Source organism: Dioscorea cayenensis, chromosome 20 (genome assembly GCF_009730915.1).
Source record: "Dioscorea cayenensis subsp. rotundata cultivar TDr96_F1 chromosome 20, TDr96_F1_v2_PseudoChromosome.rev07_lg8_w22 25.fasta, whole genome shotgun sequence".
Classification (NCBI taxonomy): Eukaryota; Viridiplantae; Streptophyta; class Magnoliopsida; order Dioscoreales; family Dioscoreaceae; genus Dioscorea; species Dioscorea cayenensis.
Window position 1 is genome coordinate 29,863,931 of NC_052490.1, and position 26,539 is coordinate 29,890,469.

Sequence of the window (26,539 nt, forward strand, 5' to 3'; positions counted from 1 at the left end):
TTCCTTGGATTAGAATGAAGCTAAAACCCCTAGAAATTCATTGGTATCCTTTAAACTTAGTTTTGAGCTAATCCTAGGATCGAATTAGGGTTGTTTGTTAGAAAACTTAGGGTTTTTCTTGTTTGTTTTGTTTTTGCTAATTTTTGTTGTGTTTTGTTATGCTTTGGCAAGGAGAAGAAGTCTTGGCTCAAGGCAAAGACTTAGCCGAGGAGTAGCTTGCGAGGAAGACAAATTGCCGATCCAGTGAGTGGAATTATTTAGCATAGCTTTATTAGAAGAATGCCAATAGCTATATATATATATATATATATGCATATCATGTTTCAAGTAAGTTTTATTGATTTATACTTGTTTGGTATTTTGGTGAATGATAGTTCTTATTGAAAAAATCTTGGATGTTTCATTTGGCTTTTGATTTGTTATTGTGGAAATTGTGATTGATATATGTATCCATGAGTTTGTGAAATGCTTATTTTGTATGAAACTTAAGATTTGTTGTGGAAATATTTGATTTGGTGAAATCCTAGGCTTGAAACAAATTTTGAATTGTTGAAAGGAAAGGATTTCCATGTTGCTTCTTGTGTTGGGACTTGCAAATTATTTTGTATTAAAAGTTTGGGCTTTGCTTATGTGTTTATCTTGTCCTCTTGCAAATGGCCGAGGTATTATTGATTTATGATTATGGATGGATATTGTACTCCGAGTGGAGTTATTTTTATTGTGGTGGTTTGTTCTGGTGATATCCTACTGCAGTAGGCGGTCTCCACGGCCAGCCTGTTGAGGTGGCGTGATGACAGTCTGATTACTACGAGGGCCAGTTCAGGTGGAAGTGTAGAGCCTTGACCGGATATTCATCGGATAGCCGGAGTCACCAACCGGTGAACTGATGGGTCAACGTGTGGACCCCACTTGTATTTTAAACTCTTTTCATGTTTAAAAAAAAGTATTTAAAATTTTCAAACCAACCTTATCTTTCAGGAATCGTGAGCCTCCACGTTCCTGGTAACCGCTAGTAGTTACGGGATAAAAATAGAATCGCTAAAACCAGAGAATTTGTAGCCTTCCTCTTTCGCTCGTTGTTCAAGTTTTGGGGTGTGTAGCAAGGGCGAGGAAATCTTTCGTGTCGAGTGCTCATCTAGAAGTATTCGTGGTAGGTTCCCTTTTTGCTCTTCTTTGATCTATTCATTTTTGTTCTTGTTTTGATCCCTTAATGCTTAGGGTTTTTCCTTTTTGGTTTAAATTATTCTAGGGTTTGAAGAGTGGTCAGAAGAGTACCTGATTTTACCCTTCAAAAAGTTATCAGGTATTTTTCCCTTCCTTAAGTGGTTAAGACGCTCGAATTCATTGAATCGATAGATTATAATGTATGTGCATAGGAATTTGTATGCTTTGATGTTTTCTTAGGGTTAAACTATTTTTATTGTTTGGAGTTGAAAAGTGGGATTTTTTTTATGGGAATTAGACGGAATGCATAATTGGCAGGGTTTTTAAATTAATGTTAGTATGCTGGTTGTTTAATTATTTTGTTGACTAATGATTGATGGGAGAATGGAAACTTATCTGGGAAGTAATTCTACCAATTGCTTTGTTATTTACAAGCTAGTATAGGTTGTCAATAGGGTTATTGTTAGGTTAAGGGTAACCATGCTATCCATTAAATGCATATGTTTGGTTGAAGCTGGTATTTTGTTTACATGCATATATATATATATATATATATACACATACATACATACATACTAAAAGGATGATGGTGTTTTGTTTGCATGCATACATATATATACTAAAAGGATGTTGGTGTTATATATATATATATATATATATACTAAATGGATGTTGGAATAATTCTCCAGTTTTGCCGCCCACGCCCAATTATCATTGTGGGTGTAGATATACATATATGCATGCTGTAATGGTTGGTGGTTATAAGGTTTCCTATCATCATGAGAATTAATTCTTGGTACAGTTCTAATAGGAATAGCAATTAAATTATTGACAACTATAATTTTATTTTCTTGGCAAGGTTGACCTTGGTCATAGATTATTTTTTAAACTTGTTTGTTTAGTATCTCAAAGCCTTGTGAATTGCTATTTAATGGTTAGTGTTTTATTTAAGCTGGGAAATCTAAGTCAAAGTGTAATGTTCATGTTTTAGGCCCTTTGTTCGAATTCTGATTTTAGTGTTCAAGTGGGTTCTATAGCTTGGGGATTTTTCAGGTAAGTAAATCACGTATAAACCTGTATATATATATAATTTCTGATTACTGTAAATCATCAACATAATTATTTAATAACTTTGAGTTTTATTGTTAAAACCATTCATGATATTATATTTAAATATTTTGGGATTTAAAATACTGTATATATCTTTATTTCAAAACTTAGATTTCTAATGATTTATTTGCTACTTATCTGTTTCTCAATTTTATTGATTACGGATTTAAAATTTACTTGACGGCAATTACTCTAATGATATATTATATTATTAAATTTGGTTTACTCTGAACTTCTAGAAGCTGCATGGTTACGGAATCATGATCATTAATCTTAGTGGATTTATTATATTAACCATTATTGTCACATGCTTAATTTAATTCTAATTATTCTGGTTACATGTAGCATCATTTTATTTTATAATAATTGGAATTATTTTTCATTAGAAAAAGGGGATCACCGAATTTCTCTATTTTTGCATTGACAATGATTTTTTTGGATATGACATATTTCGATATACTGACGTATAGTCCCCAAATTAACATTGCAATAACCTTGTTTCTGGGGGTTAAACACTGAACATGTCGACATGTATTCTGACTCTGATAAGAAACTAGTTTCGCACCGTTCCGTCGGTGGAGAATAACGGCCTCTGATAATCTGGCTCGGGTCACCGAGGGTAAATAAATGAACTCTGGCAATCCGACTCGGGTCACCGAGTTTAAATACATGAATTCTGTGGTTTTGTTTTTGGCATTAGCTAATTGGGGGACAAGTATACTTATTTGTTTGAAAAAAAATATGCTTGTTGAAATACTCTGAATTCTGAGTTTTATTTCTAATACTTATTGTACAATTTTACACTTAAGCATGTTATGTGAAATTATTGAGTTTTGTGATCCCGATATTTTTAGTGGTTGCTTACTGGGCTGTGAAGCTCATAAATAGTGATTTTTATCTTTTTCAGATCAGGAGTAAGTGTGTGGTGGACAGCTTAGCGGGGACCGTTGAGCGAACATCAGTTGGTTATTATGTAAATAGTCTTTCTGTTGTGAACCTGGAACTGTTATTTGTTTAAGCTTTGAACCTTGCACTTTTAGTTTCCATGGATCATAGTTGTGAACCTAGTGATTGCATCCCTTAAATTCTTATGTTCTTGTGACGTTAGTACCTTGTTATATCCTATTTTGTGAGGCAGATATTGAGGCCTTGTATGTCCATTAGGTCTCGAACTTATGGGTATACGGTCGTTTGTCAATGTCCTGAGCTCGGGGCGTGACAAATCTAAGTGGTATCAGAGAATTCTCGATTTCATATAACTATGATCTTAGTTTCCAAGCAGAAATCTTTTGATTTAGTGTACTAGGGTGATCTAACTCATGTATAGTTTGGCATCCTTAGGTGCTAGTTAATCTGATAGGACCTATTTGTTTGTGTTTGTCTGATTCCATTTGGGTTTACCTTGCAGAATACCGCCTCGTAGAGCTGCTAGCAGAAGTGTTGCCGAATTATTTGGACAAGCTTCTGCTACTAGGGAAGTAACCATTGAAGAAGGAATGGAAGTTCCTGTTGAAGGGGGGACAAATGCGGGTGATAGCCAGGGAGTTATGCTGGAATTAATGAGAGAATTGGTAGGGTTAGTGCGTGATTAGAGGCAGCATCAGGTGCCAACACCACCCCACCACCTCCTCCTCCTCCCTTTGCAGTACCAAAAGAGAAAACAGTGATGGAATTTAAGAGGTCTGGTCCACCCGCGTTTGAGGGCACTACTAATCCTGATGAAGTGGAAGTGTGGGTAGAGGAAATGGAGAAGACGTTCGTAGTAATGAAGTGCACTGAAGAAGAAAAGCTTAGGTTTGGGGTGTACATGCTCAAGGGTCCGGCGAACCACTGGTACAGAGGAGAACTTCGCATTCGTCAGGGGAAGGAGTTCGAATCTTGGGAGCAACTGAGGGAAGCCCTTTTTTGTAAGTATTTCACCAGGGACAAGCTGGTTCAGTTTGAGAGGAAGTTCATTAATCTGACTCAGGGAAGCATGACTGTTGATGAGTATGAGATGGAGTTTGACAGCCTTTCCAGGTATGCTCCGAAATTGGTTGATGATGACCAGAGCAGGGCCAGACGCTTCGAGGGAGGCTTGCATGCACACATTCGTCGTGGGTTAGCCGCTCTACACCTAACCAGCTATGCAGAGTTTGTGGGGTGTGCTAAGTCCCTAGATACTGTATGGAGTGACACTAAGGATCAGCAGAAGAGATTTCTGAAGAAGAGAGATAGAAGCTTTGATAATCAGGGAAACCGTCGGACTGGAGGTGGAGGAAAACCTAGGTTGGATGCAGGGCATAATGCATCACAGACTGTTAATGGACCGCCAGCTCCACGATCCGGGGGATTCTCATCTGTTCCCCCACATGCTGGTCAGAAAGGATGTGCCACTTGTGGAGGTGCTCATGCGACCGCAGATTGCAAGCGTACTACGGGAGTTTGCTTTAGGTGTGGTAGTTTAGAGCATCGTATTGCAGGATGCCCACAACAATATTCTGGAGCACAGAGGGCATCTAGTAGGCAGAACTCTAGGTATGTCCTTGCACCAAAGCCTCAAGTTTCCTCAGGTCAGCGTGTTGGGAAGGAGTTGGTCAGTGAGCAACCATCTTCCTCAACTCATCAGAAGGCAGGAAGGCCGAAGACACAGGGACGTGTTTATGTGATGACTGAGGAGGATGCCCATGTTTCTAATGCAGTAGTGTCAGGTACCTTATCAGTTTATTATGTATATGCTTGCGCATTATTTGATTCTGGAGCTACGCATTCATTTATCTCGACTGTATTTATTCGTAAGCATGCCTTGCCTGTTATAACTGTGGAATATGATTTGTGTGTCACCACCCCTGTGGGAGTTGATGTTGTTCTTGATGGAGCCTGTGAGAATTGTCCTATTATTATTGATGGTCATGAGTTGCTAGCTCGCCTGCATGTTATGAGCATGAGTGATTATGATATTATTTTGGGGATGGATTTTCTATCTGCTTGTCATGCTGTAGTTGATTGTCATGCAAAAAGGGTAGTCTTTAAAATCCCTGGAGAAGCAGAGTTCACCTTTCAGACAGAGTTTCATGCCACAATGGTTGATGAAAAACTAGAAGGGTCAATGTTACATGATATTCCAGTGGTTAGTGAGTTTCATGATGTTTTTCCTGAAGATCTCCCTGGTCTACCTCCAGACAGAGAAGTGGAGTTTGTTATTGATTTAGTTCCAGGAACTAGCCACATCTCTAAAGCTCTTTACAGGATGGCACCTGCTGAATTGAAGGAGTTGAAGAAGCAACTTAAGGAACTTTTGGAGAAAGGTTTTATTCGACCCAGCGTTTTTTCGTGGGGTGCTCCCGTGTTATTTGTGAAGAAGAAAGATGGCACGTTGCGGTTGTGCATCGACTACCGAGAGTTGAACAAGGTGACAGTGAAGAACAAATATCCATTACCACGGATCGATGATCTTTTTGATCAGTTGCAGGGTTCCCAAGTATTTTCCAAGATCGACCTTAGATCGGGATACCATCAGTTGAAGATCAAGCCGGAAGATGTGTCAAAATCTGCGTTCCGAACTCGCTATGGGCACTATGAGTTCTTTGTAATGCCGTTCGGGTTGACGAATGCACCAGCTGCTTTTATGGACCTGATGAATTGAACCTTCAAACCCTTCTTGGATAGGTTCGTAGTTGTGTTTATTGATGATATTCTGGTCTATTCAAAAAGCCGAGAAGAGCATGAAGAGCATTTGAGGATTGTGTTGGGGATCTTAAGGGAGAATAAGTTGTTTGCAAAATTTTCGAAGTGAGAGTTTTGGTTGGACAAGGTAGCTTTTCTTGGTCATGTTATAACCGAAGATGGTATTTCTGTTGATCCTAAGAAGGTTGAAGCAATTGTTGAGTGAAAGAGGCCAACCAGTGTGACAGAGGTTCACAGTTTTTTGCGGTTAGCTGGTTACTATAGACGGTTTGTGGAGGGGTTCTCAGTCTTAGCAGCTCCATTGACGAAGCTTACAAGAAAGGAAACAAAATTTCAGTGGTCTGATCAGTGCGAGCAGAGTTTCCAAGAGTTGAAGCACCAGCTGGTATCTGCACCTATTCTCACACTGCCGTCTCCTGGTGGAGGGTTTATCATATATAGTGATGCTTGCAAGACTGGTTTGGGGTGTGTTCTGATGCAGAATGGCCACGTGGTGGCATACGGCTCAAGGCAGTTAAAACCTTTTGAGGTAAATTATCCCACCCATGATTTTTAGTTAGCTGCAGTAATTTTCTACTAAAGTTGTGCTAACCTCCCCTCACTGAGTAACTTGAGTTACTCATCCCTCTTTCTTCCTCCCAGTCTGTTGCAGGTAGTATGTGTAGCTGTGTGACAGCGTACTGGGCATTTGCTACTGTTCTATCTTTTGTTGTATTTCCTTCAGTTCATGTATGTTGTTGTTGTCATGGAACATATTATAAGACCTATGGATTCACTAGTGTGTAGAAAACTTTGTTGCATGGTTTAGTATCTAAATAACTCTTAACTTTTATGTACTAGCATTTCCTACTGTTGTTAGTGTTGTTTTTTTTTGTGTATTTGTGAACCTCTATATTTTTGTATCCTACTGTTGTTGTTGTTGTTGTTATTGTTACTATTGTTGACTTCCAGGTATATTGATCAGCCTTGCAGCGTCCTGAGGGTTGAGTGGCGGGGTATCCCTCCTCGGGATTGCTGCAGCGATTGTCGCGTTCCGTGGACCCGCGGGCCGGGGCGTGACATCATAAATTATCCTTTCATCAGTTATTTCAAAATATTGTTCTTTATTTGATCTTTGTCTTGTAGCGTCAGGTAAAGTGGCCTCTTTTTGTTTTTGTGTTTACTATATTTTTATTAATTTAAATGGTTTATCCATCTTTTTCAAAAATATACATTAAACAATATTATTATTTATAATATTTTATATATCAGCCAATATCAAAATAAGCTTGAAACATGATTACATAAGCAAATGTTCACAATCAATACTAACATAAAAATAATCAAATCTTGTTGATCAAATAGCCGATGACCATTTGGTCTATTAGTACCAGATCCCTACATTGAATTTTTATGTTTTTACCTAGAGGAGATAGGTTTGAATCTCAATTCATACAGAGAGTATAAATATGTAAAGATATTAACTTCACATCTGTGCATGATATTGATTTGACTTGTCTATTTTTTTTTTTAAACATATAACGTAATTAATTTTGAGAAAATGAATAAATCATAATTTTGATAAAACAAAAAGAAAAAAAAAAGAAGTAAAAGTGCGGCAAAGAAGATGAGTATAGAAGGGACCATGCTTGAAAGTGTCGGTGATTAGTTAGATGAATTAGCCAAGGTCAATGTTATGCTAAAATACAAAAGTATAACATATATCTCTATGTTTCTTGTTTCACTTTGTCCCATTGGATGCGCATGCAAATATAGTCCAAAAATAAATCATTTTCATGGGACCAACAAAGAACAATTTGAGATTGGTAATGCAATGCACTCTTCACATAAAAAGAACATTAACTTTAACTTTTGCTGTTTTTGCAATCAAGAAGAGCAAACCTCAAAAGAGTTTCATTTCACACAATTGGAGATAAGAAGTTAGAAAAGTTAAGCAACTAAAGTTTCAAATCATTAGTTTCGTCACTGTTTTCATTTTAATTCTCTTTGTTTTCATAGGAAACCATTTTTTTTTTTTTTAAAAGTGAGAGTGATTGGCACCTAATTGGTTAATGTTTATATCATGAATGGATGTTTAGCTCATTCTCTGACCAAAAAGCCATTTTCTCCATTTTGTTTTCATTCTCCCACTACCACTATGATGCATAGGATGAGCACTCATGTCTATCTTCTTATTCTCATATCATATTATATGCTCTTTATTCTCAAGTAGGAGGATGTCTTCATTTTTTTTTCTCTTCTCACTCTTTAATCTCACTTGTTTTGTTTTGTTTTTTTTTTAAATACAGAAATAAATTACACATAATTTAAAATAAGACAAATATTTACAAAAATACATGGTAGAAAGGAGAAAACAAGAGAAGTATTTTTTACGGTAGAATTAAAAAAGTAAGACGACGATAGTATTCTTTGGAATGCGAGTAAAGATGGAGTCAGTTTTTCATGACGATCACAATATAACTCTAGCTCCTTACTAACTTAGGCTCATGTTAGTTTTTATCTCACTATTATCATATGGATTAGTTGCACGAGATCTTGAGAACTCAAAATTTCTCTTGACAGCTTTTAGTTAAATCTTTTTATTATAATTTTTTCAGTCTAAGAGCTACAAACACCAACGGTATAAATATGTTGTCTCATTTTCTAATGAAAACAAAAATTGAAGATTTTAGAATAGATTAGTTGCATGAGATCATGAGAACTCAAAACATCTCTTGTTAGTTTTTAGTTAAATTTTTTTATTATAATTTTTTCAGTCTAAGAGCTACAAACACCAATAGTAAAAACATGTTGTCTCAATTTATAAAAACAAATCTCAACATTTAGATTGCCAGAGCTCCTCAAATATTAGCAAGTGAAATTAAATAAATCAATCACTACCTACCGCATTAGATTGTTAAAATTTATCTATTTTATTTAATTCACATGAGTTAAGAGAATCAATCGAAGTTAAATGTTATAAAAAATTGAATTAATTTTTCAAATTTACTTTTATTTGATATATACTTTAAAAACATGTAATTTAATATAATTTATTAAAATCACAAATGTAGTAAATTTTAAAAAATAATATTTAATATTTAATAAATTTTTTAAATAGACAAGTAAAAACCCGGAGAAAAGTATAACAGACTTTCTTTTATTTACGAGAATATGATTTCATTCATCTCTAGAATTGTATAGCAAGGGATTAATTGTATCAATTTAATTTATGAAAATTTTTTAGATATACCCATTGTAAAATTTTAATTTGACTAAATTAATAAATTTTTAGGGTTGATAAACCACAGTAATTAATTCAACATTATGATAACTCTCTAGCCACACCTTGCTTTTTTTAAAAAATAAAAAATAAAAAATAAAAAATATGGAGCATATATATTATATATATATAATTTAACTAATTAAAAAAAAAAATAAAACTCACAATATTTAAAGGCTCTTTCGCTCGTTCGTCTCCCTTCCACGCTCTATCTCTAAAACATTCGAAACTGAAAATTCAAATTATTATTATTATTATTATTATTATTATTATTATTTTGAAATGAGGAAAACTCGAGACCAAGAAGAAGAAAACCCGCTTCTCGAGCCACCGTCTCCGGTCGCCGCCGTCGCTTCCCGGCGGCGAACCCCTACGCCGATGCTGATCCTGCTCGCTGCCTTCGTTCCCCTCGTCTTCCACCTCCTTCTGACCCTCCCCTCCAAATCCACGTACCACTCCCTCTTCCTCTCCCTCTCCGACAACGCCACCGCCGCCCGCCACCTCGAGGCCCTCACCCTCCGTCCCCACCTCGCCGGAACTCCTTCCGCCTCCGTCGCCTCCTCCTACGTCATCTCCACTCTCTCCTCTCTCTCCCTCCCCACTCACTCCTCCTTCTACGACGTCCTCCTCAGCTACCCCATCTCTCGCTCCCTCTCCCTCTCCTCCATCCCCTTCGATCTCACTCAAGAACCCTACCCCGGCGACCCGTTCCCCATCACCGACGTCGTCCCCACCTTCCACGCCTACGCCTTCACCGGCACGGCCACCGGGCCCGCCGTTTACGCAGGATTCGGCCGCGCAGAAGACTTCGCCATTTTGAAATCCATGGGGGTGAATGTCACCGGGACGGTGGTTCTAGCGAGGTACGGTAAGATATACCGCGGGGACATTGTGAAGAACGCGCAGGACGCCGGAGCTTCTGGGGCGGTGATCTACACCGATAAGAAGGACTACGGCGGCGGAGAAGAAGGCAAGTGTGTTCCGGAGGGGCAGTGGATGCCGCCGTCCGGGGTTCAGGTTGGGAGCACATGGCGGGGGCTCGGCGATCCCACGACGATTGGATGGCCTAGCGTGCAAGGTTCGTGCGAGAGGATAGGGAAGGAGGAGGCCGTGGCCGCCGGGCTTATGCCGGCGATCCCCTCTCTGCCGGTGTCGGCGAGGGACGGGGAGACCATCCAGATGAGCATCGGAGGACAGGTGGCTCCCGATGATTGGCAGGGAGTGGATGGGGTCCCCGTCTACCACATCGGTCCTGGCCCCGGATTCCTGAACTTGAGTTACTTTGTAAGTAGTCCCAGTGGTCCTTTTTGTTCAATCATTGGGTTGCTCTTTTTGTTTTCCCATATTGTGGTTCTGATCTTTAGTTATCCAATTGGATGACAATGGTGATTAGTTTTCAATCTCAGGGCAATGAAACTCTGGCAACCATTGAGAATGTGTTTGCAGTGATCGAAGGGGAAGAAGAACCTGATCGGTGAGTGTCAATTTGCTGTTTTTTTGTTTACTTCCGTGAATTCCTTTCCTATTGAATTGTGGCATTAATCAATGAGAAATTAAGAATGCTGTGTTACTGTCAAGGTGTCGTCTGTTTTGTGGATATCATGTATTAGTGAAAAAGACATGGAGATTCCCTTGGTTTTTTTTGTTCCATATGTTAGAGGGAACACTCAAAAAAAGGAGTTTGGTCCCATATCTTGTTCTTTTATGTGTTGATGGTGAAAGTGAAAGGTGCGGTCATGGAAAAGATTTCTTTTTCATGTAATTAAGTTGAATATGACTGAGAAGAAGACGGTGGGTCCTGGTAAGGTGATGGCTTAGCCGAAAGCTGTTTGAGCTCAATTTACGTGACACCTAAGGATATAACTCTTAGGAAGTTTTAGGTGGTGGTATCATATAAATATTGGATGTCCTTTCCAGTCTGGCTGATATATGTGTGTGTGTGTGTGTGTGTGTGTGTGTGTGATATAAGATTTATGCATGATATGAAAATAAGACATCTGGTTGGACTTGAATTGAATTAATCCACAACAGCTTGTGTAGAAGTTGCTGGGATTGTGTCCTTATGTTCTGAGTGGTTGATGAAATCAGGAAATGGTTTTTTTAGAGAAATTGAATTATAATTCATCCATGCAGTTGCCTGGTAATGAAGATAAATGAAATTAATGAGCAACAACCTGACCAAGGTGGTATATTAAAATCCATAAGGTTCGTAGAGTTGGGCAGTTGGTCCTAATCATTTATCTAATTCCAAATATTTACTATTCAAAGTAACATCATATAATATTTATTAATATCATGAGCTAAGATTTTGTTGATTTGATGCTGGTCATGCTGACCTTTGAATGCAACTAACACTTAAAATTTTTTTTGCCCTCTTCAAAGATTAGAGGTTTGGTGGACTGGACTTTCCTACATTAGCTATACCTTTTTTTTGAATCTTTTGATCTATGTAGTTTGGATGAATAGTAAAACTCATTCTGCAGATGCGTGATCTAGTTGTCTAACTTTTGTAAATGATATAGTTATTTCAATTAAAGCATATACTGTTATGCTTATACGTGTCCCAAAGTGTCAAATTTGATGGTTCAACATGGGACCATTGTAACACAAACACTCCTCACCTGCATTTGTCTGCCAGTGACCCTGCCATGTATGCTTCCCAATCAATCAAATTTACTGGCCAACACAAGCCTTTATATTTGCACTTTACTGTTTATATTTCTTTACCTTAAAAAGGAGCCTATAAATTATCTACCAGGATTTATAAATGGCACTAGGCTTTGCGATGGTGTATCTGTATGTTTTCATAGCTTTCTAGTTCATTTATGTCTGCTTTTAATGCCGCTTAGAAGTGCATATTAATCTTGTACCCAAAAGTTGGTGCTCATAGAAATTAATACACCTAATATTTGCAGGTATGTCCTTCTAGGTAATCATCGTGATGCATGGACATTTGGGGCTGTTGATCCCAATAGTGGAACTGCTGCTTTGCTTGAGGTAATCATTGCTTATTACATGTTGGTTTGTAAATGACATGGGTGAATTCCTGCAAGTAAAACATCTGAATTTGATCCTTTTGCGTGGACTCACTAAAGTTGGTCATTTTCTTGATTTTTTGGTTAAATAGATAGCTCAAAGGTTATCAAGGATGCAAAAACGAGGTTGGAGACCTCGCCGAACCATTATATTGTGTAACTGGGATGCAGAAGAGTATGGCTTGGTCTCTCTCTCTCTCTCTCTCTCCCTCTCTCTCTCTCTGTGTTATAATATATATTTATTACTGATTCCCCTCAAAATAAAATCTTTTCTTCATTGTATTGCTAATTTTTGCAGATTGGATCGACAGAGTGGGTCGAAGAGCATAGAGATATGTTGGCCTCAAGGGCTGTTGCTTATCTGAATGTGGACAGTTCTGTAGCTGGGCCTGGATTTTATGCAGCTGCAACACCACAACTTGATGAGTTACTCAGAGAAGCAACTAAAAAGGTTTCAAACTTTCATAACAACTCCAGATTATTGAGTGACTTGCTCAAAGTTATCTGGACTGCTCCAATTATAGTAATACAATCAAACAACCCTTGGTGGATTCACAGCATATACACTGAAAGATATTACTTCACTTTTAACGTTTAATATGAACATACAGGCTCCAAGTTAGTCTGGTTGAGTCTTCCAGGATGCAAAGCATGTATTCTGATGGCCTCTTTTCAACATGTATGCAGGTTCAAGACCCAGATAACACCTCAAGGACACTCTATGAATCATGGATAGCATTATCTGGATCTCCCTCAGTAAGCAGCACTTAAAATTCTTCTATTGAAGCAAATGACATTGTTCTAACGCCTTAAAAAAGTTTATTTTCTGGAAGCTTTTCCTCATAACATTACCATTTTATTAGTGACAAGAAATTGAATGTCTCAAGGACCTAAATATTTGAACTTATTTTTCTTGAAGATTGGGAGATTAGGTGGTGGTGGGTCAGATTTTGCATCTTTTGTCCAGCATGTTGGAGTTCCTTCTGTTGACATAACCTTTGGTGAAGGTATTTTGTGTTCCTTTCTGTTAATCTTGTTTTATGCTTATTTGCTTGCTTGTCAGTTTCAATATTTATTTTTGGAAACTGCAAATTTCCTTTAGTAGGTTGTGAAGTATAAGGTAGGATATGAAGACCCCTGGTAAACAACTGTCAGAGTCATTCACTATGTGTTGTGGGAATTTGAAAGTAAAACTTGATTCTATGGTATCAATGTCACTTTATGTGTATACGAAATAACTGGCTAATTAATGACCAAAGGACTGATGTTCTTTGTTAGTGATTTTTGAATTCTGAATCCTAGGTTTCCCTGACCATATTCAGTTATGAAAATATTTATAATAATTAAAATACTAATACTGTTATTAGTAATAATAAAGACATTTATGATAATATATTAATTATGCTGATATTAATATAATGGTAATGACAATCATAACTATAACCATTTTTTGACCTTACTGTATATCATTCTTGTGGAAGGAATGGTAAAAATATTAAATTTGAAGAAAAAGTTTCCTTAATCCAAATCTCCATCTCACTTCTCTCCCAAACAGCCATTCTTTATTCCTTCTTATTCCTTCTTTGTATCCAAGACACCAAAGAAGAATAAAGAGAGGGATTAAGGCTTTTTGATGCTTTAATCTAATCCAACCCTATCACCTATCCATACATCCTCTGTGTCTCCTGAATGTCAAACTTATACATGCTTTATGTGTCCCTTGGCATAGGGGGAAAAAAACTAATGCTTTATGTTGCCATTAATTATATGATTTGTTTATATCTTACTGAGAGACTGAGAGTTATTTGTAGTCTTTATATATGTTTGGATCTCTCTGATGATTGTCCAAGTATACTGCAGGGTACCCGGTTTACCATTCTCTTTATGATGATTTTCTTTGGATGAAAAATTTCGGAGATCCAATGTTTCAAAGGCACATCGCTGGTACTTATCATTATTTGCTTTACAGTGCATCCTCTTTGATATTTTATTTTTGTATTTATCATTACTCGAATTGATAAAAGCTTATGTATCAATATTTTTTAAAAGCCACAATCATCAATTCCTGCTGTGTGCCTACCATCTACAATATCTGAAACTTATAAAATATAACTTTAGCTTTTTCACTGTCAATCTTATAAATCTGCCTTCTGCAGGCTCTCAATGATTGTAATGATTATCGACATTTATTTTGAGTTTGAACTCATTATTCTCTTACAGCTGCAAGTGTGTGGGGACTAATTGCTCTAAGACTAGCAGATGACAAATTCTTGCCTTTTGACTACACTGACTATGCTTCCGAACTCCAGGTTCCTATTGTCATATCTCTATTTAGATGCACAAACATTTATATACATATACATTTATCTTCAATGCCTTAAATCAAGAACATCTACTTCGTATTTTCTGTGCATGTGATTTGATGTGCTAATACATTTATACGTTTGAACCATAAAGATCTATTTTTTTGTGAAACTCAGACAACTATTTGCGTAATTTTTACACATGAAACCTTAGCAGCTATGTTTCATGTTGCAGCGGAGCGTGGAGATATTAGAAGATGAAGTCTTGGGGACTGATTTAAGTTTGTCACCTCTGTATGAATCCATAGGAAAGCTAAAGAAGGCAGCCATCGAAATACGTAGGCAAATAAAGGTATTCCCTGATCTTGAAAACTTAACTAAGATGAGCTTCAAATTCAAATGCATGAATACACAATCCTTCTGCAGGCCATGGAAGACCAATCCTGGATTCCGAATTGGAGGACAGATTCACTGAAAGTCAGAGAGCTAAATGACCGGTTGATGATGGCGGAGCGGGCATTTACCGATCCAGATGGACTCTTTCAAAGAACTTGGTACAAGCATCTCGTAAGTATTTATCTTAAAGAACCACTCCTATTACCTTATCTTATGAACCTTTTGTGTAGAATGTCTAATGAAGAGATAAATTCAATAGGTATATGGACCCTCACAGCATGATGACTACGGTTCTAAATCATTCCCAGGCATAGATGATGCTATTGAAAATGCTAAAACGACAAACACAGCAGAATCATGGCGTTTTGTACAACATGAAATCTGGAGAGTCACAAGGGCTATCACTCAGGCATCTCAAGTTCTCAATGGTAACTTAATATAAAAGTACTACTACTACTGCTATTGCTATTACCTGTAAAGTGGAGCAGAGCTTTATTTACCCAATAAACACGTGAAAAAAAGCAGGGAACAAATCAGACAAAATTTAACACCCTCATCTTTGTACACACAATAAAAGCGTGCCAGTTGCCTCCCAATCCCCCCAAATCAAACCGGAGGCAACCAAACGAATAATAATAAATAATAATAGCAAAAAATTTAAAAAAAATAAATACCAAAATGAGAAGAATCAAGAATGAATTTGGCAAAGCTCACTCCTAAGTTTGTGCGAGAACAACTGACAAGCGTCCATGCTAAGATCAACGGCAGCAGCGAGTACGATGAAGAGTGCCACGTCAGCCATGCAGTTCACGTTCCTTGCGCCGACTTGCACCATTGGCTGGCTCACCACCTTCCTCTCTCCTTCCACACTTGAAGCCATAACGAAACCTTCATGAAACGGCCACGCCCACGTCCCACCATCTCCATTCAAGCTCAAGCTCAAGCTCAAGCTCGAGTCAATGCAAAGCTGGCCACCTTTCCGAACACTAAGCGATGACTCAGCCACGGTAATGGCTCCAGTGTCAGTGATGAGCTCGATCTTAAATCCTAAAGCGTCAACCGGGCCACGCTCACGCCATGCCTCAAGCCGGGCCCATGGCTTCCAAGTAGTAGCCGAGAAGCCAGTGTCCGGCTGGAGAATAAGCCACGCCCCAGGGTTTGACCGCGAGACACGGTCAGACCCCGGCGACGGCACAAACGGTGTCACCATCGACGCCGCCGCCACCGGCGACCCTGAAAGGTCATGTATGGTCACCATCCATCCCTTTCTCTGCTCCTTTCTCTGCTGCTCTTTGTCTCCTCTAAACGATCCCAGCGAACTAAACCACGCTCTCACACTCCCTCCACTTGATGTTCCTTCATTTGGCAGTGATCTAAACCATATAACAAACACTTCCATTATATATATATATATTGTTCTTTAATTTTTTTTTAAAAAAATAATTAAAAAAAAAGATGAGAAAAAGGGACCTGGATCTAGTAGTGTTCCACTGGCGATCATTGGAGAAGCGGCAACTGAAAACGGGTTGGCGGACGGCGGGATTACCGCCACGTTGAACCTGAAAAACGACGGGGCTACACTCCGGGTCACCACCGAACTGGAACACAAAGCGCGGGTCTGGCTCAGTCCTAACGATGACGTGGAGCAATGCCCCGGAAGTCCCCACCGGAACCCACCCTCTCCTCACCACCGCCATCCCCAACTCCACCTCCACCCTCACCTTTCCCAACACTCTCCCACCACCCATCCCGCACGTGCTCCCCCTCTTCCCCACGTGCACCGCCACAGTTAGCGCCGACGACGCTGGCTTCCCTTCCAGCCTCTGCACAGCAGCTGGGTCCAAACTAAATACCACTTTAGACGAGTGCCCGGCGTCTAGAGAACTCTCGTCGGATGCCAGCGGTAGAGGGGCATACCGGGAAGATGAGGGGCATTCTGGGAAGGTTATGGTACAGTAGCATGGGTTCGTGGAAGGGTGCACACCGGGACCTGCTGGCTTCGACACCGGAGGGAGCTTCAACGCCAATGATTCAACGATGAGGCGCACAAAGGGACACGGATCCATCTCCTTCCTTCCTTCCTCCCTCTAGAGAAATACAGAGAGAGAAGAGTTTGAGAGGAATGAAGCTTGGGAATCCTCCGTCGTCGTCGTCGTCGTCGTTGTTTTTGTTGTTGTTGCAGTGAGAGAGGGAGAGAATAATAAGAACTCGACTTCTCTCGAGATGTCGGCGTTGAGGTGATCAGCTGTGATTTGCTTGAACAGCGAAATGTGTGAAAGGATGAATGACGTGGTGACGCGTGGATGATTGTATGACGTAGCGAGTTGTGGTTGGTGGAAGGAATGGGAAAGGGTTGTGAAGAGAGGAAGGTGGGGCCCAGGATATAGCTGGAAATGGGCTGGTGTCCAGCATGAGAACGTGCAATGGTTGGTTTGGGTGAACAATTGAGAGGGAGCTTTGGGTGGACCATCATTATATATTTATTATGTTTTTTTTTTAATATATTATATATATATATATATATATTAAAAAAATATTAAATTTTGGTTAATAATTTGTATTTTTCATGTTTAATTTTAAAATTAGAGTTTTTTTTTATTTTATAGATAATATGATGATTTTTTTTGGCTGGCGTGATAGAGATTTGGATGAGTTGTGCAGTGTTTTGGAATGTTGTGTTATGGATTAGATGAAGTCAATTTGAGAGATATATTTCAACTGGATTTCTTTTTGTTTATTTTTTAGTTTTTTTTACAATAACAATAATGATAATAATAAATCTTTTTAGGGAGAGCATGAACTTTAGAGAGAGAAACAGTGGTTATAATAGTTTCGTTTTTTCATGACGTAATAAATTGTAAATTTTATTAAAAATGAGTGAAAATTCAGAATTGAAAAAAAAAATTATATTCAGATCATAACTGTCGGTTTATAAGTATAAACCTAAAACCATATCACTTTCATGTTTAAATTATTTAAAATAGTCTTTCTTGTTTTACTCATTTTATTTTATTTTTTAATATTTGATTCACTGCTTTTGAACTCAAACCATTTGGTAAAATAATTCAAATTTTTACCACTTAAATTAATATGGTGTCTTTTTTATAAGTTAAATAAATTTATCTAATATATTAAAGACAATATATTTGATATATTTTTTCTCATTAAGTTTGAATAATAAAACAATTTTATTCACAAATTATTGCCTTTTCAGTGGATAATTTGAAAATTTAAAATATACAAGTGTAGCAATAAAAGTTACATATTAAGTTTTGGTGAAAATTTAGGTGAAATACAATAGGCGTAGTTAGTGTAATTCATTATTGGATTTTTGACACTTGTTTGAGATAAATAATTTTATGAAAAGAGTAAGGATATTATGAAAAAAATGTTATATTTTAATATTTTTTTATTACATATATCAGAAACTCATTAGACACTACACCAACTATATCTATTATACTACATACCTCTTAATTTTTTTTATAGTTCTATCATTTATTAGACTAGCAGAGCATATTATTTTTTTTTAGGTTTTTTTTTTGTTTATATACCCCTTAAAATTTGTCTGATCGACTATATTGTATTGACCTCTGTAAAGTAAAATACCATCTATACCACTTAAGCTTTTATTAGTTTGTAATTATATTGTTCTTTTGCATCATTAAAACTTATTATTACATGTTAAATAAAAAAATTGTGTTTACACATCTTTAAAAATTTCTAATAATTATTAAATTAATTATTTTTTTATATATATCCCAAAAAAAAAAGAACTTCTAAAAAACCTCTTTCTTTTATTCATTATAATTAGATCCTAAAAATTTCAAAGACGATTAAGTTATTGTATGAATACTTATAAAAGAAATTAAGATAGTTTTATTCATTATATTTAAATAAAAATTGACATCGTTAAAAACATGGTTTAGGATTTTAAATAAAAATTATTTTTTTATCATAAAAATCAATATTTATATAATTTATAATATATTTTAATAATATGCGAGGGGTATATATATATATATATATATATGCTAAGTTGCTAACAAATCTGATTTTGAGGGTATACATGGTATTTGATCAGTTTGATGGTTTGGTGGTCAAAGTTGACCATTTATAGTGAACTTATTGGTAGGTATTACCAGATTTATTTTATTTTGTTTTAATGATTATGTTGTCTCATATGCACATTCTAACTAATCTGGCAACAATTTTTAATTTCTCCATTCATAAAATAAATAAATAATTAATTAATTTTCTCTTCAATCTGACTTTGATCCAATCAAAAAAGGTTTTTTATTCATCTCATATATCCCAATAATTATTAATTAGCTATTTGATTAAAAAAAATATAACAATTGAAAATAAATAAAATAAAATAAAATGACACATCAGTCCCTCCTTCCACTAACCATCTTTCCCTACCTTTAATGGGGGGTTTCAAGAGATTTTAATTTTTTAATTTTTGATCCTATATGTTTCATTATATCACTAATTCTAGATCAAAACTTTTGCTCTGCTAATCAACTGTTAATTAATTAGTTGAAATGTAATACTCATAAGAAAATTTTTTTTTTCTGATTTTCATATAATAATTGACTTTTACGTAGATTTAAAATTTTAAGAATTTTTTTTTAAACCAGTATACTCTTGAAAATTCATCTTATTGTGTGTACAAATGTCCAATAAAACTAAATATCATATATACCTATTAAAATTTGTTTTGTTTACATACAAACCCCTCTATCATATGTATACTGTGAAAATATATTATAAATTACACATAATTTGATTGGTAAAATAATAAAAATATAATTATGTTTAAATTCCTAAACTACCCTAACAATATTAAATTTTATTTCGATGTAATTAATACAAATAGTTTAATATTTTTAGTGGTATATATTCATATTCATTTAATTACAAATAATTTTTTTGGGATATATCATATATGTACAGGTTTTTTGGTCATTTAACATCTAATAATATATTTTAATAATGTGTGTAGGATAGAGAGATATACATAGCATAGGTTTTATTGTTAGATATACATGCAATTTTAAGTAATCTATCACCAATATATATGGTCCATATCCACACAACTTGCTATAAAAAGAGATTTGGTGATGAATTAAATAAAAATTAATAATAATAAATAAAATAAGTTAAAAAGAAGAAGAAGGTACAATGATAAATAAAGAGAATAGATTGGATTCAAAGGAAAGTTTTCTTGTAATTTGCACGATAGGAAAAGTGAGGATTTATTATTGTTCATAAATAATCACAAAAATTGATGCTTATTATTATATTATAAGGCTTCTTTAATAGCTGGTTTCTTGCCTTATGTGACTTTTAATCAATTTATAAATATTATTTATTTATTTATTCTTATCAAATAATATTTTTGATTGCCTTTCACTGAACCTTGCTTGCCGCCACCCTCCTCTTATATTAATTTGAATATAAAACTCTAGTGTTAATATATATATATATATGACAAATTATAGACAAGTGCCTTCATTTAAGAAATGTCAGAAATATGCACAAACGCAAAGTTAATATCTCAACTCATTGATATCCTCACCCCAGGTTTTTTCTCAAACTAATATTTTATGTAAAAAAGCCACTGACAATAAGTTAAGAGGCAGTCGACATATATTTAAATTTTTTACTGATTTGATTTTACCACCTAATATCATGGCTTACGAATTTTTTTTTTTTTTGTTTTAATTTAAATTTTACTTTAATTATTTAGAATAAAATTGATTTAAATTTAAATAAGAATTTATGTTTTTTATTACTAAAATCCTATATTAATATATATTGGTAATTAATTTATTTTAATATTAAAATTAAAAGTGATGAACTTGTCCCATTATTGTGAATACATCCACAAGAATGAATGACATAAATATTAAGTATTGCCGTAGCTTTAAGTGTCAAGATTAGTCTCTTAAGATGAAATTAGACATTTCATGGCATAATTATTCAAATTGCAATAGCTGAAGTTATATATTTATCGTTACTCTTATATATTATTTATTCTTTTGAATAATAGCTGACAAAGGCCTTTTTATGAATAGATCGATGATTAAAGCAGATCTGAAACCCTGGGATGTACTGATATATATGCGATTATAAGAATAATATAGGAATACCGGGTGAGCGAGTAGTATAAAGCGATGCGAGAGCAATATTGTTGAGGGAGAGATTTGAACCCATGATCTCCCCTTACACTTTGATGTCATACCATTGGGCTATCCAATGGTTGACATATTATTTATTCTTTGAAAATTGTTTGAGTAAATGTCGTACTCTATTAAATATTTTAATAATTTATAATAATAATTATAATTATGGTAATGTTTAATATATAAGTTTTTTTTTTAAAAAAATTAGTTTACAAATAACAATGCCATCAATGAAAGGGATCAAACCATATGCATAAAAAATATTAATCAATTAATTAGTGAAGTAATTAAAATATTGAAAGAATACTTTAATCCAAGCACTTTTAGTGTCTGTAACCAAGAATAACTAACAAGAATCCAATGAAGAAATGTTAGTTAACAATGGAACATCCAAATCCTACAATAACATGAATTTTTTTAATAAAAATAATATCATAATAATTTTGGATCTTCAAAAATATAAACATAGAATCCAATGAAGATTTACATGTTGCTTAAAAGCTTAGAACATCAATTGTTTTCAGGTGCATTGTATGGAATAAACATAATTAATCAATAAATAAATTTTATAATAATTATTTAGTTTTATTTTTCAATTATATCCCTACAAAAAAATGAAATTTCATTACATGTAGATTTTTGTAAAGTTTCTCCTTTCAAATTTACATATGAAATTATATATTTTTTAGTATATAATTATAAAAATAAAAAAAAATCTATACATATTAATGATATGTACCAAATTAATTTAATCTATTTATATTTCATTAATAAATGATAATATATATAATAAAAAAGGCCAAAATTTTTCTTAGATGAAAACAAAGTATGACTTATCAATCACATCTTATAATTAAGATGCGTTCAAAGATCCCAGTCAAGATCCAGTATGCCTCAACGTGCCTTTGTCCCAAACAACCTCTTTCTTTTTCCTTCTTCTGCGCATGCATGTGCTTCTTTTTTTCCTTCTTCATATATATATAATATAATATAATTTAATAAAATGCGAGTCCCACATTTAGTTTTCGTTATTAAAAAAAAATAAATAAAAATTGAAATCCAAACAAGTGGATAAAGCTTGTATATAGGTCTTGTTTAATTTGGTTTTTGAAAAACTAAGAAGTGCTTTTTTATAAGTTAAGCACGTCTGGGTTCCAAAAATGTTATTTGTATTGGTTTTTCGAAAAAAAGCAGTGTAAAAGGTTGTTTTTAGGTTTTTAGCTGAAAAAGTCGTGCCCAGAACTATGAAAAAGGTTGTTTTTAAACTTATTTTTGTGAAACTACAGTCACTTCGTAAAAGTTAATTTAAACGAGAAAAATACTAAAAAGTCTTTAACTTACTCTTTTAGAAGCGTTTTCGGGAAGCACTTTTTACTAAAGCTCAAAAAACACTTTTTTTTATAAACCAATCCAAATAATACCATAATCTTACACAAACAACCACGGTATAGTGCAGTTGTTGTTCACTTCAACATTAAGTGGGTAGACATGATTTAAAATTAGATATTATATATTGATTTTCACTCAATATTTATTTTTGATCGGAAAAAACTGTATTTTTCACCACTAAAATTACATTTGAGTCGATTTATGATTATGATATTATAGGTTTTAATATATTATCCTAGATATATATATATATATATATGGTACAGTGAGAAACATAAATTAAGTGGTTAAACTACTGTAACTATGCATTTTTTTTAACACACCGACGTTTGTTAAATAAAAAAATCTTATAAGATGGATATCATATCATTATAACTTATTTGAACTCTTGTGATATTATTTATATATTTATAATATATTTTATTAATATTTATTGTTCTTTGATGTAATTATTTGATAATGCGTCTAGTACTAAAAAAATCAGTCTAGGCTCTGTTAATATTAAATTTATCTCTTTTCTTGATATGATATATAAACCTTTTTTTTTTGTTATGAAAAACTCACTGAAATATTATTTATCCAAAAAAATAACAACAAATGCAACTTTAAAAATTAGATCAAAGAGGATTTAAATTTGTTAAAATAATTATGAGTGTTCATGGAAAATCATATCTTTGTTTTAAATTGATCACAAATTAATCAACTTATATTAATTTAAATAGATAATTTAAAGATTAAAGGCATTCATGCCTTTAACATTAATTAATAAAGTATTTATTTAATTAATTAAATTTCATTAGAAGATTTGGATTTTAGTCAATTTAAAACACACACCAAACACCACCTCATTATATAATTTAAGAAAAACATATCATGATCTCTTTAGAGAATGAATCAAAGGAGGTGGGGATTATGCCTGCTATCTTAATGATGTTCACAACTTAATTTTTAAGTCTTTGATCAAGTTGCTAATCAAATAAATCTCATATGAGCTTGTTTATGTCCACACAAACACACATGCAATTTGGAACATTGACATTTGTCACCACAAATGTATCATAATTAATAATTTGAGTACTATTTATGCAATTATGGGTCCACAATTTCACAAACTAAAGTGGGGAGTTCATGCAACATGTTAAGGGTACATTTTCTATATATATATATAATAAAAGTGGATAAACCACACTTTTATTCAACCAGCAAGCCAACTACAGAAAAAAAAGATAGAACAGATAGGACAAAGTACTAGCTCTGATCTAGACAAATTAAAAAAATATCACCAGTAGTGATGCACTTTCAAGAAGAGAAAGAATCAAACAAAAAACAGAAGAACAAAAGAAAGATTCCATAACTGGAAGACGAAGAATGCCAGAAGGTGTCAAAGGTTTTCAACAGCTAATAAGAAAAGGCGGGAGTGAATCACTCCCTAATCGAGGGTTCCGTGGTATAACACAACTATTTCTCCCTAATCAAGGGTTCCGTAGTATAACACAACTATTTGAAATACATTTTTTTCCGCTAAAAGAGATAATTTGGTATAACACAATTTCATGAATTTATTTTTTAATAACTTGGAATCATCATATAAAAATTTTGTCGAATTATAACACAATATGTTCGATTAAAAAAATTTGTAATGCCATTAAACATCAAACATAAAACCACTTATGTTGTATACTGGTGTTTTTCTCATCCGTGAATTAAATAGACACTAATAGTGATATACATACAAAAAAAAAAAGCTCCATTATGTAAGTTGCTTAGTACAATTTAAATTGTTAATCATTGTTTAAGTTATTTAATTGAGCTAAGATGGTAACTTTTGCTTCTGATAATAACCAACCATTCAAAGCCAGTGGCCATGCAATTTGCAAGCACTTGAAGCTGCTCATCCTAAGCTTTATAGAACAAATACACTTTAAAATAAACAAATAAATAAATAAGCAAATTTATGTTCAAAAGGTTACAAAATTGGCAAAATAAAGAAGCATAAACATGTCACTCTGCAGAGAGCAAGGGACCATGAATGTTTAAGAACATTAAAAAAGGATCAAAATGAGCTAAAACACCAAAATTATTAGGTGACACAAAATGTAGATAACACCAGTTAATGGTCATGCAAAATTGCAAGCTCTGAAACTGGGAAAAGAATAGGTAATTAATAGAGTCCCTGACCGAAGAAAATGAAACATGAATTCATTGGCAATCTAAAGGCCTTGATCAATGAGGTAATCACCCATCCTCTCGACGACCATGTTGCACTGACCGGGAGCCATAGGTTCATCATAAATACCGAATATCAGAGCTTGGTTTGTTTTCTTTACAGTAACACCACCTGATCCCTATTATACATTCAATCATGTTTGTCACATTGATGATGTTAACAAAAAAATACTCAAACTTATGAGTGTTTGACCAAATGCCATTATAATACTGAAATTTATCACCATGAAGTGAAATAACAGTGTTCAAAATTGAGAGTAAATTCTTATTGATTACCTTTTTACCACGAATAACAGCTCCAGCTTCTCCTTGGATCACCATATATTTTGTTCCAGCAAGATGTAATCCGGTCGGAGCAAGGGAACCGGGTTCATTAAAATCATTCACAATAGCAGTTATCTCCTCAGATTTAAACTGCATAATGTGCAATGAAAAAGACAGTATTTTTATACAACCAAGTACTTGGCAGATGATATGGAAAATTATAAGGAATGTTTCTATTAGTTACAGATGCAAGAAGAAGTTCAGAAATGGTGATATGCCAGTTGAAATGCAAATGAGCAAACATCTTAATTACATTAACTCAATTAACAGATAAGAGAATAGATATATTAAAGGAATGATTTGAATTCACATATCAATGAATCATAGTAGTTCAATGAACAGATAATAAACATAGAAATTATGCTAGACAAATGGGACAAATGTTTGGAAACTTTTGATGTTCTACCAATTGAATATTAGGAACAAAATAATGTCTCAATTTTGTTCATCTCTGTCTCTTCTTCTTTTTTTTTTTGGAAAAAAAAAAAAGCTTTTCTTTGCTTCTCATAAACAATTATACAAAGATAAAAGTAATGATCAATTTCATGCAAAATGTCTCAATCTCTTGCTTCTTAACAACAAACATTCAAGGAAAGTTGATGATCAATGTGTATCCAAATTGCAAAACTCATTCAAATCACATTCTCCAAACCAAAGCATCTCAATAAAAGCACAAAACTTGCAACCAAATTCTTAATCTCCAAACAAATCAATCCCATTAATAAACCAGAAAGCTTCATCCCAATCAAACAACAAAACCACAGAGTACATCACACAAGATCAAATTAAGAGGTATACCTGAGGGAAATTGGCACTCTGGGCCCAGATGCTGCCATCCTGGCCGATGATTGCCGCAGAGGTGAGTCTCTGACCTTCAATGTCGCACATCAAGTGATCATCAACGTACGTTTGCCACGACATTGCTCCGCCCTTCTTCTTCTTCTTCTTCTTCTTCTTCACTGAAAACCTAGATTTTGATTGAAGATTAATAGATAATCTAAGGAGATTAAAGAGATAAACATATATATATATATAAATATATAAAAAAATAAGAGCTAAAACCGGATCAAAGGACGTTGATCAACCGCTCATTCAACTGCAAAGCCAACGAACCAGCCTTGTATTCAGGAACTGTTAACTTTTTCCCCTCTGAATTTGATAAAATTACGTATGAACCACAAGTGCTTCTGGGTTGTGGGCCTGGCCCATGTTAAACTTCGGCCCGAGATCCACTAAAAGATTTTCTTTCTTATATACAATAAATAATAAAATAATTTTTATTATATATATATATATATATTACCTCTCTAAACCACTAGTTTTCTACAAACCACATGATCTAAATTACTCTAGGTTGAAGAACTAGGAACCTATAAAGAGATGGATATCTCAATAAGTATTTTCTTTTATATATACAAGAATTCGAATTCAAAATCACTTTGGTGATCCAAATGTTTCCAATTTGACTAACTT

At 34.5% G+C, this 26,539-nt stretch overlaps 4 protein-coding genes across 4 annotated transcripts; 2 read left to right on the plus strand and 2 right to left on the minus strand.

The window, feature by feature from the left end:
* The first annotated feature begins 1,912 nt into the window (after positions 1–1,912).
* LOC120251417 lies at positions 1,913–6,920 on the plus strand. Its single transcript, XM_039259939.1, has 8 exons — positions 1,913–1,930; positions 2,156–2,217; positions 3,683–3,804; positions 3,867–5,856; positions 5,968–6,045; positions 6,205–6,469; positions 6,583–6,592; positions 6,892–6,920. The coding sequence occupies exons 1-8, from the start codon at positions 1,913–1,915 to the stop codon at positions 6,918–6,920; spliced, it is 2,574 nt and encodes an 857-aa protein (XP_039115873.1).
* Positions 6,921–9,457: 2,537 nt separating this feature from the next.
* Positions 9,458–15,497, plus strand: LOC120251515 (probable glutamate carboxypeptidase LAMP1). The gene is made up of 12 exons (XM_039260057.1): positions 9,458–10,486; positions 10,609–10,676; positions 12,118–12,199; positions 12,330–12,422; positions 12,536–12,688; positions 12,925–12,993; positions 13,157–13,244; positions 14,098–14,181; positions 14,458–14,546; positions 14,776–14,892; positions 14,967–15,107; positions 15,196–15,497. The coding sequence occupies exons 1-12, from the start codon at positions 9,485–9,487 to the stop codon at positions 15,376–15,378; spliced, it is 2,169 nt and encodes a 722-aa protein (XP_039115991.1). The 5' UTR covers positions 9,458–9,484; the 3' UTR covers positions 15,379–15,497.
* Positions 15,498–15,591: 94 nt separating this feature from the next.
* Positions 15,592–17,415, minus strand: LOC120251516. The gene is made up of 2 exons (XM_039260058.1): positions 16,407–17,415; positions 15,592–16,309 (listed from the first exon to the last, which is right to left on the minus strand). The coding sequence occupies exons 1-2, from the start codon at positions 17,000–17,002 to the stop codon at positions 15,625–15,627; spliced, it is 1,281 nt and encodes a 426-aa protein (XP_039115992.1). The 5' UTR covers positions 17,003–17,415; the 3' UTR covers positions 15,592–15,624.
* Positions 17,416–24,443: 7,028 nt separating this feature from the next.
* On the minus strand, positions 24,444–26,187 carry LOC120251771 (profilin-1). Its single transcript, XM_039260415.1, has 4 exons — positions 26,129–26,187; positions 25,865–26,033; positions 25,019–25,156; positions 24,444–24,861 (listed from the first exon to the last, which is right to left on the minus strand). Exons 2-4 carry the CDS (start codon positions 25,985–25,987, stop codon positions 24,727–24,729), a joined length of 396 nt encoding a protein of 131 aa, XP_039116349.1. The 5' UTR covers positions 25,988–26,033; positions 26,129–26,187; the 3' UTR covers positions 24,444–24,726.
* Between the last annotated feature and the right edge of the window lie 352 nt (positions 26,188–26,539).